The sequence below is a fragment of the Sander vitreus genome, chromosome 9 (assembly GCF_031162955.1).
Source record: "Sander vitreus isolate 19-12246 chromosome 9, sanVit1, whole genome shotgun sequence".
NCBI lineage: Eukaryota > Metazoa > Chordata > Actinopteri > Perciformes > Percidae > Sander > Sander vitreus.
The window spans coordinates 33,432,253-33,445,975 of NC_135863.1; the positions used below are offsets into that span (position 1 = coordinate 33,432,253).

The window sequence follows — 13,723 nt, forward strand, 5'->3', positions numbered from 1 at the left end:
CAGGGGTTGAACTGATTAGGGATCATATAAATGCTACAACAGCTCGGTGCACCTTCTGTATGATCGTATGTGTTGAAATTGGTGGAACCACGTTTCCCCCTGTCTCAAGCATCAGGAAGTACAACTGCTACTTTCAGTGTGACTTTATCATGTAAGTGGCTACTACCACAGTCAGTGTAACCACTGACGTAGTAACACTGACTAGGTGTATTACTTTTGGAGTCTGTCCGAATCAGTGTATTTAATAAGGTGTATAATGTCTATAACAAGCTTCTGCACAGTTTCCAGAACTTAGTGCACCTTATTGTACTAACACTGTTTCTTCATATTCCAAGACATCATTACTGTTAAAAGTACATCCTTATTACAGTCCTAATCTTTTGATCAATGACACACAAAAAAGAGACCAACAAGAAGGGCATTCAAGTTCATGCATACTTTTCATGCATTGATACACTTTGAAATTGTCCTAAACAAACTTGCTTGTCCACTCGACACATTAAACACAGATTGATGAAATAAAAACATTCAGTTGACCCCAGGAATCTCATTAATGATAATCATTTAAAAAATACCATAAAATTGTGTATTCTGTCTGAAAGATAAGTTCTAAAAACGGCTGAAGCGCTCTGAATAATGATGTACTTTTCTGTCTCTGTTGCAATATATTCAATGTCCATACATTATTATCCCTTCATTTATTTCAGAGACTAAAGTCAAGGAGCCAAACTTCACTCTCAGAAGAACCTTCAGAGTGGAGAACACGGGCCTGCTCCCGATCACCATCAAATCGGCAGAAATCAACGGACAAGTCTGTGAAGGATATGGATTCAAAGTTCTCAATTGTCAAGAATTTTCACTTAAGCCAAATGCTTCAAAAGATCTCATCATACTGTGAGTGAACAAACATGTTATCTCTCTGTGTCTGATTTGACCCTGCGGTTTGAGGAACGGCACACGAATATGGGAACTTCAGATTGTGTCCCAGAAGCTCTATTAATACTTGTTCTCAGCCTTTCTGGCTGAGTAAGCCCTCAGTAAGAGGATGAATTGGCTCTCTGTCTCTCTGCAGCTTGTGCTTGCTCCCCTCAGGCCTTTTTTTCTCCTTCTCTTAAAATTAGAATCCACTCTCAAAATGGACACACATTCACTCATTAGTTTAACACTTGTTATCCCTTTTTACAAATTAAAAACAATGCTCAAATGTTAGCTGGGAAAACTCAAATATTCAAGTTAGGACTTTTTTGTTAATCAAGTTTTACTCAAAAGTTTGAATGACGCCAGCTCTGTCCTCAGCCGCTCTGGCTATACATTTGAATAGAAATTGTGTCCTAAATGAAAGGCACTGCCGTGTTCTAGGTGAATGTAATGTCAGGATCAGATTACACAACAACCGATTTTTGACCTGACATGTCGCAGACAAACGTTCAAAGTCATCAAGCCCAATGATGAGGGTCAGGACCGACAAATATGTGTCTTTATCTCTTGTAGTGTGACATAATCAAAGATCAGCGATATAACGTCTGGGACGCTTCGCAATATATAGTCTAGCATGTCAGAATTTTTTGTCTTTTTCCACCTAGTGTGACATGTTCTACGACGTCTTCCTTGACATCGACCAATTGGAAGAGAGAGCGCTCTCTGCCTCTCTGGCGCATATATGTAAACATGGATAAAAGAAGGAGAGATGCTACCAAAGATCCTCTGTACTAAAGAGAGCGCATTTCAAGCAGCGCCAATGGTATGAAACGGTACACACTTCCTGTCTCCTAAAGGGGCGTGGCCTCGCTTGAACATGTACTGAACGTAGAGTGGATGGATGAAAAGTTATATTTGAATAATTTATTAATATGTTCTTTTGCTAACGTTAGATATTTACAGAACTATGAAGACATATTTAGCATCACAGAGATTAGTTTTGTTAGGGCGTTCTCTGTGTTGCAGATCTCGTGAGAGTTTGTTCCTGAGACAGAAACAGGTCCCAAACTAAGTTAATTTTCTCCTGATGTGTCCGTCTGAAAAATGCTATGTTAGTATCAAGATGTTCTGGAGATATGTGGCTTGTGAAAAATGGGTCCAATATTTACTTTGGTGACTGTGGGGCGAAAGGCTCGCTCATAATCTGTGTCCACGTTCATTTCTCCCGTTGGAATCAACACACTCAGGACCTGCCGCTAGTCTCCTAAAGAGGCGTGGCCATGGTGGAGCCCACGTGACACAGGGACAGGAAACTACTCTGAGTTGGGCGTCTCGGTTCTAAACTGTCTCTGGTTCCGGTTCCAGTGCTATTTTTTTTTTTACCAAGACAAAGGTGACGAGGGCTGACGTGAGGCAACGCTAGGGCTGCACGATATGAGGAAAATATCAAATTGCAGATTATTTTAAATTGATATTGCGATTGCAGTATGATTCATGATATTGGAGGAAATGATCATTTTTGTATCATTAGTCTCATTTTCATTGAAAATATTAAAATTAAATAAAAATAATATGATTATAGTGTGATTTCTGCGAGGATCTGTACCAAACGAAGATGTTTTTCTGTAGTCTGTAGGATAGGATTTGTAGGCCGGGACGTCTCTGCAGCACCACAATACTTGTGTCAGTATTGCGAATTCGATAAAATTGCAATTAATTGTGCAGCCCTAGGCGACGCCACAGTCAGCCTTCAGCGCCACTGGTTTCTGGCCGTCGGCTTGGTGTGTCAGGGCCTTAAACGGCAACGTTTCTTGTGAGAGATATCATCATTCTAACATGATGTGAAGGTGTCATTCTAAAAATAAAAGCCACTGTAGGGCACCACCACCACCAAATGCCACTAGTTTGACGTTCAATTCTGCTTTGCTGTGATACTAATTCTAAGCTATGAAACTACTCTAAACTCCAAACAATTAAATTAGAAGAAAAAAAGTTTCTTAAATTGTAATTGCAATGATGCATTTTCTCTTAAGATTTAACTTGAGTGTCATGTTTTTTAAACCCCTGCACACCCATGGAAGGTACACTTAATGGTAGAACATACTCTTATTATTATGCCTTCACAGAACTGCGTGGGCAAAACCATGACGCTGTCTTATGTCCAGCCAGTTTGATAGTGGGGGTGATTGACCTCAGTCGCGAATTTTTCGTTTATATTCTTGTTTTATAACTGCAGGAGAAATGATGCAAGCAGCGGAGAAGGATGGATGCTGATTTTGGACTGAATGCAGCTTAACATTGCACATGAAATGATAAATTGTCACACTTGTGCAAATGCTGAATGATGAATAGCATAGAAAGTGTGATGAATGACAGAATCAAACAATCAAAACAATCAAGCTTGTTTTTGCAAACTCTTCACATTTGGATCAAAGCTATTTTCAGAGCAAAAGCCATCATGGTACAGACTTTTGCCAGTTAGGGCTGCAGCTATCGATTATTTTAGCAATTGAGTATTCTACCGATTATTCCGTCGATTAATCGAGTAATCTGATAAGAAATACTTTTGTTTTATTGAAGAGCAATAATAAACAATAGTTTGGTTAAATTTTCGGAAAAAGCTACATTTGTGTTGCCTACATTGCTTACAATATCATCTCTCCAAAAACTAAACATATGAAGTGCATTTAAGTGCCATATTACATTATAAAATTTTTAAAGAAAACATTTTCTGAAATGACATCAACCTCACACTAAAGCCTACATTAAACATACGTAAACATGACCTTAGGTTGTGCAACTTAACTTTCAGAACTACAACTTTCATCCTGAGACTGATCTGTATATAGGCATATATGTAAATATATGTAAATATTAATTATACGCAATCTATTTTAATTTATATATTTGATTACAATGTCACACAGCTCTGTTACACTTATGCTAGTAGATCGTTGATCAGCTGTTTCTCCGTGAAGAGAGTGAGAGAAAATGGTGCGCAACAATCAGCTGTTTCTCCGACGGGATAGTCAACACGTCGGCTCTTTAGATCAAATTGTGGTCACTGCTACATATTTTCTTGTCTCTGTTTTTGCTAGTTGGTGTGTTTGGTGTAGTTTCATCGTCCATACGACTCCGTGATTTACTTTTGTCGGGTCCGCTTCGTGGAATGGATGAGAAATGTTTTCTGTTGAGATGCTGAAGCATTGACGTCGTGCTATTATTGTGGTAAGCTAGTTCGGTTTTTCAGTAGGCACACTGTACAGAGTTCTCGTTTTAACTACATTTGAACTGATTCCAAACTTTGGACACTTTCTGTGGTTTTCTCCAGCCTGTCTCTTCTCCTAGCCCCTCACTATTTACGCTCTGGCATGTGTCGCCAGCAGACTGAGCAGCGTCTGGTGTGCGACAATAATAATGATCCGTGTGGAAACACCGTCCGTCAGCAATACAACGTTGGTAACATTGATTTAACGAAGCTTCGAGGCAAATCATTTTGCATCGAGGATGTTTTGTAATCGAATTATTCGAGTTATTCGAGGAATCGTTTCAGCCCTAATGCCAGTTAGTCACCGGCATGTGTCATGGTCCTGAAACTGGCACACTGAATGGAATGTAGCCAATTGTTAATGTTATTAACTGCACCTTTGCTCTTTTCTGCTATCAGAAAAATGTCTGAAAAAGTTCCATTCACAAATATATTAGTGTCGTTTAATTCATAATGAATCAAATAACACCCATTTGAACTCAAATCTACCAAGCACTGGCTACTTGATATGTTAGAGAATTAAATTTTATCACAATGCACATGTGCTGTAAATTTGTCCAGGCCATTAGCAGAGAACAGCCTTTTGAACCTCAACATCTCCTCCCCTTTCCCTACAGGTTTACACCCGACTTCACGTCATCTCGAGTGATCCGGGAGCTGAAATTGGTGACATGCGGAGGCTCTGAGTTTGTGTTTGTCCTTAACGCCTCCTTGCCCTACCACATGTTAGCTACGTGTGCAGAGACCCTGCCCAGACCAAGCTGGGAGCTGGAGCTCTACATCATAGTGTCGCTCATCATGAGGTGAGTTCCACTCTGTACTGCAGTGTAGCACCAGCACCACAAGCAATAAAACACCTCGCTGTTGTATTTCATTTTGTATTTCAACCCATCTAACAGTCCATATTTACGTTTCTTTAGTTCCATGTTTCTGTTGGTGATTGCCACAGCCTACCTGGAGGCTCAGAGCATATGGGACCCTTTCAAGAGACGCGTGTCTGTGGAATCCAACTCCTCTATGGAGACAGGGAGACCTTTTAATCTCAGGGAAATTGTGCAAATTCACAGTGATTCAAAGTAAGTGTAAAACAGGAAAGGCCGAGTTACATCTCGGACAAAGGTTGATCAAACCTCATGATATCAATGCACAAAAAGATATGTTGATCTAATGAAGAGGAAGATCCATCTATTGATTGTTAAAAAGGTTCTAGGACAATCTTTAAATACCGTTCCATCATTCTGATTGATTAGGTGTGTTTAAGAGGCTCTGACACACAGAGAGGACACCGATAGCTGTTGTGGCTAACCTCTGCCAACAGTTTTTGCAGTGTCTGGTACTGCCACCACTTACTTACCTTATCGTTGGTCATTAGGGTACATTTGCATGTTTAACCTGAGGCAGATGGTGAGTGAAAGCTGTCTGATTGGTAGTTCAGCCAGGGGAATAAGTGATTTCACTTATCATTTAATGTCGTTTCTCATTGTTTCTTTCAATTATTATTGCAGGAGCAAAAGACCACTTTATAGTGCTAGTTTATCAGATATATTCTCACTTTGTATTCCAGCCTAAAATGAGACTATTAACGATTTTATTTTTCTTGTCTTAAGTTGCTGCAACTAGTGATTATTTTCATTATTTTCGCGATTAATTGATGAATCATTTGGTCTATAAAACACTTTAGAAAACCATGCTAAAACACCCTGACAAGTTTGGAGAACAATAGTTAGCAGATTGATTTTCTATCGATTGACCGAATCTGATTAATCAGCTAATCGCTGCAGCTCTTCTCTTCTTTAGAAGCTACAAGGGGAGGTGCAGCATGTAAAGCATACTTTAACAGAAAATTGCCAACCTTTTCAGGTTGAACGATTATGGCAACTCTCCCCAGAACTTCCGAGGAGGATATGCGTCCAGCAACAGAGCAGCTCGGGTCGGAGGCCGACAGGGCAGCCAAAAGAAGAGGTCCCGGATCGGCTTCAGCCGCCCATCTATGCAAGCCACTTCCTCGCAGCTGACCAAAGGGAGTACAACCTCAGGCCAAGAAGGCCCTCCAGCTGCCTGCCAGCTAGTCAACCGAAAAGCTCGGAGTACCAAACAACTGGACTTCCAGGGTCAAAGTTTAGCTGGGCCATCGCTGCCTCACAGAGGCCTCTGTCCTGACGATGCAGAATATGCCAACCTGATAGGAGCCATGGACAACGACCTGGACCGTCCAGATTCACTCAGTGGTGAGACTCTACAGGAACAGAGCACTCAGTCAATACAAAACAAAGGTACCCACATTTGTTTTTATAGAGAGAGCAGAAGGCCTCTGTAATCAGGTACAGGTCTTTGAGTGTGTGTTTACTATCGTTTGCAGTGTTGGAATCCAAAGGGAAGCTGCGCGGCAAATACAAAAGCCCAGAGGAAGAAGGAAGAGAAGGAGAAAAAATCGACAGTAAAGACTCAGGGAGACGAGCTAAAAGATAACCTGGCCGACAACGACGACAGCTCCTCCACTACCACAGAGACCTCCAATCCAGATGTGGAGGCAAACATCAAAGAGGTACACTTGTCTTGTAGTCCGAGCTCTCATTCTGGGTTGTACATTTCATTTCTGTCAACTCTCTCCATGCATTGCATCTAACACAGCTGGAGACTTGAGATATGGACTCAAGTAAGTCCAGTCCCATAGCAGATGAGTCAAAGTTCTCATTTTGTGACTCGACTTGGGTCTGCTATGAGACTTTACATGGTGACCAATAAACATTGAGAAATGTATGTATAACATAACCAGGATGTGCATGTGCTATTTTCCTCCCTGTAGCCATGCAAATGATTTCTACGCTCAACTCATTTATGTGCTAGTTCCCGCTTTTAGCAATCAAAAGAGCTCCTTTTTTGTATTTGCCAAATATTTGTTGCATTTGTCTGTTATATTAATTATTAGAAATAACCTATTTTTTATGCTGTCCGCTCTGTTTTAAACAAGACGTCGAAAGAGGCGTCCTACTGAATTTTTTATAAAATGATCTAATAAAATGTTTTTTTGTTTAAATGCTTCTACAGCTTAATGATACATGATCAGCTGGGATGGCATGGTGGTGCATAGTTAGCACTGCCAGCTTTTTTCACAGGGCTTTTTGATTTTCAAGTCCTTCTCAAAGACTTGACTTGGACTGGGTTGAAAAGACTGCTAGTACGTGTCCATTGTCAGCGTCATTTCCCCGCTTCCCGTTCATTTCTAAGGAAGCAGCCGTGCGTCGCATTCTGGTAGCATCACAGGGACTTTGGAGAAGCGGGGCATCGAGTCACCGCTCCTCATTTGCATAAAGTTGAATCCAACCAACTTTATGCAAATGAGGAGTCGGCTCTCAGCTCGCTGCCTCTCAAAAGTTGACGGAAATCTTTTAAACTGACCTTTGTTGATCTGAAATAAAGACAGATTCAGCAACCGCACGGCCTGTTTCTCACTTCAAATGTTTTCAGAAACACGTTTCGGTGAACTGTTTTCATGAGTCAGCTAAGCAATCAGCTGCAGCCATCGCCGTTGTATGAGGGCGGAGACTGTTTTCTTTGCTTGTCAGTGGAGAGAAACTGGTGGCGAGCCCACCAGCGTGCAATGCTGCGAAGCAGGGCGATCCCATCCGTGAAAACAACGCACATATGGACATGTACCATCAGAGGTATAACATGCAATGCATTTCCCCCAAAAAAACATGTATAATACAAAAGTAATCCTCTCAATCATCACCTATGAGCCACTAGAAGTTCGTGGTAGTGTGTGAATCTGCAGGGACCCCTGGCTGCTGCTTTTATTGTTTATTTTGGTGAGAGCGGGACGTTTGTGGGCGTCAACAAAGAGCTTTTGGGCCACACATGGGTGTGTAACCCCTAGCCAATAACCGCGTGCATGTTGTGCAGCCCGTTCAGTGTAAACTGCCGCTTTCTCAACCGACACAGACACAGAGAAACAAACAGGATGAAGCTCTGCTTTCACTCGTAATCACACACCTTTTCGCGGAGGTGTGGATGTGTTTATTTGTGCCTTAGAACATAACCGCTGTGCAACAATTCGAGAAGATTGTTTTGTTTCTCTGATTCCCTCTTCTTCATTTACTCTCTAGCTCGCTCGACTCTCTGGCTGTTGAGCCGGGGAGGAGGGGCCAACTTTGAACACTGTGTAAAGCGATACTACATATTCTACCTTTTTAAAAACAGCTCTGGCATCTACTACTATGGATATGACATAATAATATGCATACTGTTATCATATATTTTCCCATCATTTCTTCCAGGAACCACTGAAAAAGAAAGGAAGGACAGTAACCACAGAAAAAGTGAAAGAAGAGGCTTCACATTTCCTAAACAAACCCAAACCCAAGAAACAAGGAACCACAAAGAAAGAGAGCCCAGCAGAAAAATCCAGGTCTGTTTAATTACAGGCGATGACATCATCTTTTTTGCTTATTGCTTTAAAAAAAAAAAAAAAAAAAAATCCTTTTCATGACAAATCTTTTCATTGTTCCCAGTTCTCTGGAGCTGCCATATGTAACACCGCTGGAGAACAAACAACGCAAGAGCTTCACATCCAAAGCTCTGCACCCTCTCGCCAACATCCCAAAGACACGGCCGCTGCAGAAACAGAGATGTACGTTTCTTCACTTAAATGTGGGGCTGCTCGATTATGCAAACAATCATTATATAATACATAATTATTTTGGTCAATATTGAAATCACATTATTTAACACAATTACTCAATGACTCGTTGGAAAAAATGTTGCATTTATTAAACTTAAAAAACAGTGAAAAAGTTAAAACATCAATAGTGAAAACACCTTGAACTGTGAAATTTCCCTTAATACTTTCCCCGCGTGAACGTTTTTGAATTCCCCTTCAGAACGCAAGACAAAATAAAGTTTATTTGCAAAATGTAATGTTTAAATGTAAAAAAATTTAAATTCTATTAATTGCGCAGCCCTACTTAAATCTTGTCTCTTTGCCATTTGCTTTTATACCAGATGTGTTTGTGACATGTTTGTTTTGGCAGTTGATGGGAAGCTGGAAGAAGGGCGCCCCTCTCTGTTGGCCAAATTGTTGTCAAGCGTCCCAGTGCCAGAGCTGGGCCACAGCAGCAGCTCTGAGGGGGAGAAGGAGTTTGCTGCCCCAGAGTGGGATGTACCACTTTCCAAAAACGGCATCCGTAAGTCAAGATCTGAAACCGTCCTGTCATGTCCAGTGTCGGTCCTGCTTCAAACACTCACCCATTAGCCTTCTAAAGATCCCATTGTCTTCTTTTCCCCACATGCAGAAGCAGATAGTCTCCAGCAGATCTCCCTCCAGACGATAAACGCGGACCCTTTCCTGAAGAGAGCCATCACGGCAGGGACCAGCTCCCCTCCACCCACCTCCCCCAGCTTACTGTCCCGGGGCTCCTACAGCAGTGTGCTCAACAGTAACAGGTATCCACATGGTCAAAGAACTTATGTCCACTTACCAAAAAGGTGTCACTGATGCCTGGTCCTCCTGTTTCTCCAGCATCATTACCTGTAATGTTAAAAAAAAACTATCAATGATGTACCAACCCGCCTCCCAGCCAACAAACCGAAGCCTCTCCTTTCATTTGTCAAATCTTTCCAACTAAATGAATGATAACCAGCTCCAGATCAGTTTTGTCACTGCTGCCCATTCTGTACACCATGACCCCCCCCCCCCGCCCTACTCTGCACTTTAAAAGGAAACCATTTTTGCCTGTTAGATTTCCGAAGGAGGTTTTCGGTCCTGCTATTTTAACCTTTGAACAGCTCTCTTTCCACTGGCTGCCTGCCTTAAACATACAGTAGTGCAGCCAAGCTTCCCAGGAAGCCCAGCTTTGACCCTCTTGATTGATGATGAAATTAGCATTTTTATCAAAGATTTTAGAAATACTGGGTTAGTTGTTATAGTGGATTATACTTAGATCTACGTCCTGTTAAAAAGCAGTGAGGAAGGCAACCTACCCTGCCTAATGTCTTGTCTTATCAGAAATCAAGTGCTGATGTCTCCAGCTAAGTGAAAATAAATAGAGCACCGTGTAACTCCTTTTAAAAAATGCTTCATAAATAGAGTTAACTATGTATTTATTATCATAATAAAGCATGCTATTTTGGTACTGTATTTTTAGTTTTTACCTAAATCTAATCCAGATGGGGTGGCAGTAGCTCAGTCCGTAGGGATTTGGGTTGGGCACTGCACTGCCAGGTGCTCTTGAGCAAGGCACCGTACCCCCCCAACCGCTCAGGGCGCTGGTCCAGCACTGGCAGCCCACTCACTCTGACATCTCTCCATTTGCGCATGAATAGGTCCTGAGCATGTGTGTGTGTGTGTGTGTGTGTGTATTTCAGGCCTGTGTGTAGTGATTTCTAACAGAGTGTAAATTGTACTTTCCCCACTGGGGATCAATAAACAGTATAAATTAGATTCTTGGTGAATTGTTGACTTTTGCAGTGAGGGAACCCAAAAGAAGGCCCCAGGAAATAAATTGTCTGCAGCCACTCCACTCCCGGGCAAAAATGGGAACCCCACCTTTGCTGCCGTAGCTGCTGGTTATGATAAAAGCCCAGGTACGTATGTAACCATGAACTAACACCTGGGCTATGATGGTTGGTTTACAAGAGAGACCACTGATGTTTCCTGTTCTCTTCAGGCGGCTCTGGCCCAGGTAAAACTGACAGCCAAGGAAAGACTCTGCCGCACATGACATCAGTGGAAAGTGACAGCTCTGACAGGTACTGTGAGAAAATGACAACAATTACATCCAGACATGACGGCAAGATGTAATCCCAGGTTAATATTCTGCATATATTTGTTTTCCTCCCATAGCTCTGGATTATGGAGCCCCATTGACACAGTCAGTAGTCCCAACTTCCATTCTGCCAACTCATTCTCTGCTTTTGGACCCAACAATTCCTTCAACCTGACAGGAGGTAACCTGTATGGCTCCGTCAACCAACAAATAAGAAAGTAGAGCAACTGGTGTAACAGTTTATGGTTTTTTGTGTGTGTGTGTGTGTGTGTGTGTGTGTGTGTGTGTGTGTGTGTGTGTGTGTGTGTGTGTGTGTGTGTGTGTGTGTGTGTGTGTGTGTGTGTGTGTGTGTGTGTGTGTGTGTGTAGTTTTCAGTGGAATGAATCTCCCAAAGTCATCGGAGCCTCAGCAAAGCTGGCCTGAGTTCACCCCTGCCCCGTCCATCTGGGACATCCCGAGCAGTGACTCTCTGCACTCCTGGCCGCGCAGCTCCAGCTCCCCGACCGCCCCAACTGCAGTAAGATCCCTTATGCCTACCGTACACACCGTCTCACATCTAAAGACAATCATCTCACATCTAACGTTAAAGACATATAGGTCATAAAATGTAAATACTTGGGATCTTGCAGGGTCACACATTGCAAAACTACAACCAGATTGGTTTGAAAAATGTAACCAACCTAGCTAGCTATTGCAATCGGTAGCTGGTAACTTAAGGGAAAGTTTGCTGATTTTCTGTTCTGCCGAACAAGCAAATGAATGGCGGCGGTACCCGGAGGTAGGGATAGACCGATTATTGGGCTGTTTCTTGGCAGTTTGAAGATTATCTGTATCTGCGTTTTATTTGCCTGATAACCGATAAGTTAATGGATTAAAAAGTGTTCTACTTTGGCTCTGCTACAGCTCTGTGTCTGTCCCTCTGCTTCAGTTTCACTCACCACTGAGTCTGACTTCATGTCCCATTGGTTGTTGACAATGGTCACGTGATTTGACTTCACTACCAAGACTTAAAACTTAGGATAATATCAAACCTGTTTGATTTAGTCGGAACGTCAAGACAGGAAAAAACTGACTGGGACTGAGTTTTAAGACCACCTTACACTAAACGATGGAGACGACGGGAGCACCCCCGACTCTAGCAAGACTCTCAGGATTTCATTGCGATGTTGGATATTATATTATTATATATTATATTAGTCTGTGACAGTGGAATTGCTTGAAAAGTCATTTGGTGTAAGATCGGCATTAGTTGTTTTTAATGTAGCTTGCTGATGCTCATGATACTATTGTGTAGCTTCTCTTCTCTTTTTCTTTTTTTCAGTCCCTCCTGGGAAACACCCGCAGCCCCTGGTCTGCCACCACGCCCTTCGGCAGCTCCATTTGGTCAACAAGCGCAGACTCAGCCTTACGCCCTTTTCCTCCAACGACCAACTCGACAACGCTGACTGATCTGGTCAGCAGTCCCGCCCCGTCGCCGCCAGCTTCCACCGAGATGAGTCGGACCTACAACCCATGGAGCATGTGGCGCCTCACCCTGAGCAGGCGCAGCTCTTAGCCCTGGCCTAGCTCATCGGACAATGGCAATTCAAACTGAACATGGCGGCACTTAACAGAAGCACGCCAACGGATTTGATGTACTCTGTACACTCAATCTAATTATTTTATAATCAGTGAATCCCAACAGAAAGCAATGTTACCTGAAGTGTAATGGGTTTGGTAGCCCAGTGCTGTATGTTACCAACCTGGCAGCTTTTTATTCAGAAATGCTTACTTTTTTTTGGGATTTGTTTTAACAGGTATGCTAATGCCAGTGCAGACATGTTTGCTGTTATAGAAAGGCTGGTAATGCTGCATTCCTTCTTAAAGTTTGGTACATGGCACAGAGTAGCGGATGTTCATTATTAATGTTGGAACAGACATCTTATTTTAAGCCATGTGTTCTTATTGGTGTCTTATTAAAGTTGGTTTGACAAGTCAAATTTGCATACATTTGCATTAAAATCATTTTGCTATGCTTTTATTTGGCAGCAGGGATCTTTCATTATATGAAATGTGATTCTTCAGAACACCGAGTTTGAGGTTTTTATTGTACATCGCCTCTATTTGTCAGCAAACTGAAATAAAGGATTTCAGCAGAACATCTTTTTCATGTTATTTTATCAATTTAATCCTACAAGATCTGATTTATTTTTAGCCACATGGAGGCGTTGGAAACACGTGAACACAACATTAACATATCACCTTATATTTTTTTGGAAGGAGTGTAAACACTGCATGCACCTTATGTGATCATTGTGTTTCATGAGCTGTATTTTAACATGAAGTCTGATAGAATATTTTATGAAAAAATGTGTATTGTATTTCTTAGTTTGATTTGTTTTCATTTAGGCATTTTAAATCCTCCACATTTCACTGGCAATGCTACTCTAGTGAGTACACAAAGCCTCTTAGCCTTTGGTGTCGTCTATTTTTTGAGAGTCTAAAGTCATCATATAAAACAATGAATTTCACTTGTGGGTAACGTTGGGTTTGTTACCATTAATGTTACATGTTTGGCTGTAATACTAGTTAGGCAAATAAAACTTCTTAGGTGAATTGGTCGATTTGTAGCGATAAACGAGAAATGCTTATCATACCAAGTTTCGTGTCTTGTCGATTCACTCATTTGTCAAACTTTCTCACCTCAGCTCAGTCAAGCTTCTTTTCTCAGAAATTCACAGCTTTGCAGCATTGTACATCAGCATGAGTCTGTCAGATTAAGTCTACTGATTGG

General features: G+C 41.8%; 1 protein-coding gene across 1 annotated transcript in view; it reads left to right on the forward strand.

The window, feature by feature from the left end:
- The window catches only part of tmem131 (transmembrane protein 131), a 34,309-nt gene extending 21,221 nt beyond the window's left edge, over window positions 1-13,088 (forward strand). Inside the window, 15 exon segments of the mRNA XM_078259843.1 lie at window positions 708-894; window positions 4,804-4,989; window positions 5,107-5,262; window positions 6,047-6,459; window positions 6,546-6,577; window positions 6,579-6,731; window positions 8,464-8,594; window positions 8,698-8,816; window positions 9,217-9,369; window positions 9,478-9,628; window positions 10,653-10,768; window positions 10,852-10,933; window positions 11,028-11,131; window positions 11,319-11,467; window positions 12,272-13,088. Of these exon segments, the coding sequence (XP_078115969.1) occupies window positions 708-894; window positions 4,804-4,989; window positions 5,107-5,262; window positions 6,047-6,459; window positions 6,546-6,577; window positions 6,579-6,731; window positions 8,464-8,594; window positions 8,698-8,816; window positions 9,217-9,369; window positions 9,478-9,628; window positions 10,653-10,768; window positions 10,852-10,933; window positions 11,028-11,131; window positions 11,319-11,467; window positions 12,272-12,544 (2,405 nt within the window). The 3' untranslated portion in view covers window positions 12,545-13,088.
- Window positions 13,089-13,723: the final 635 nt, after the last annotated feature.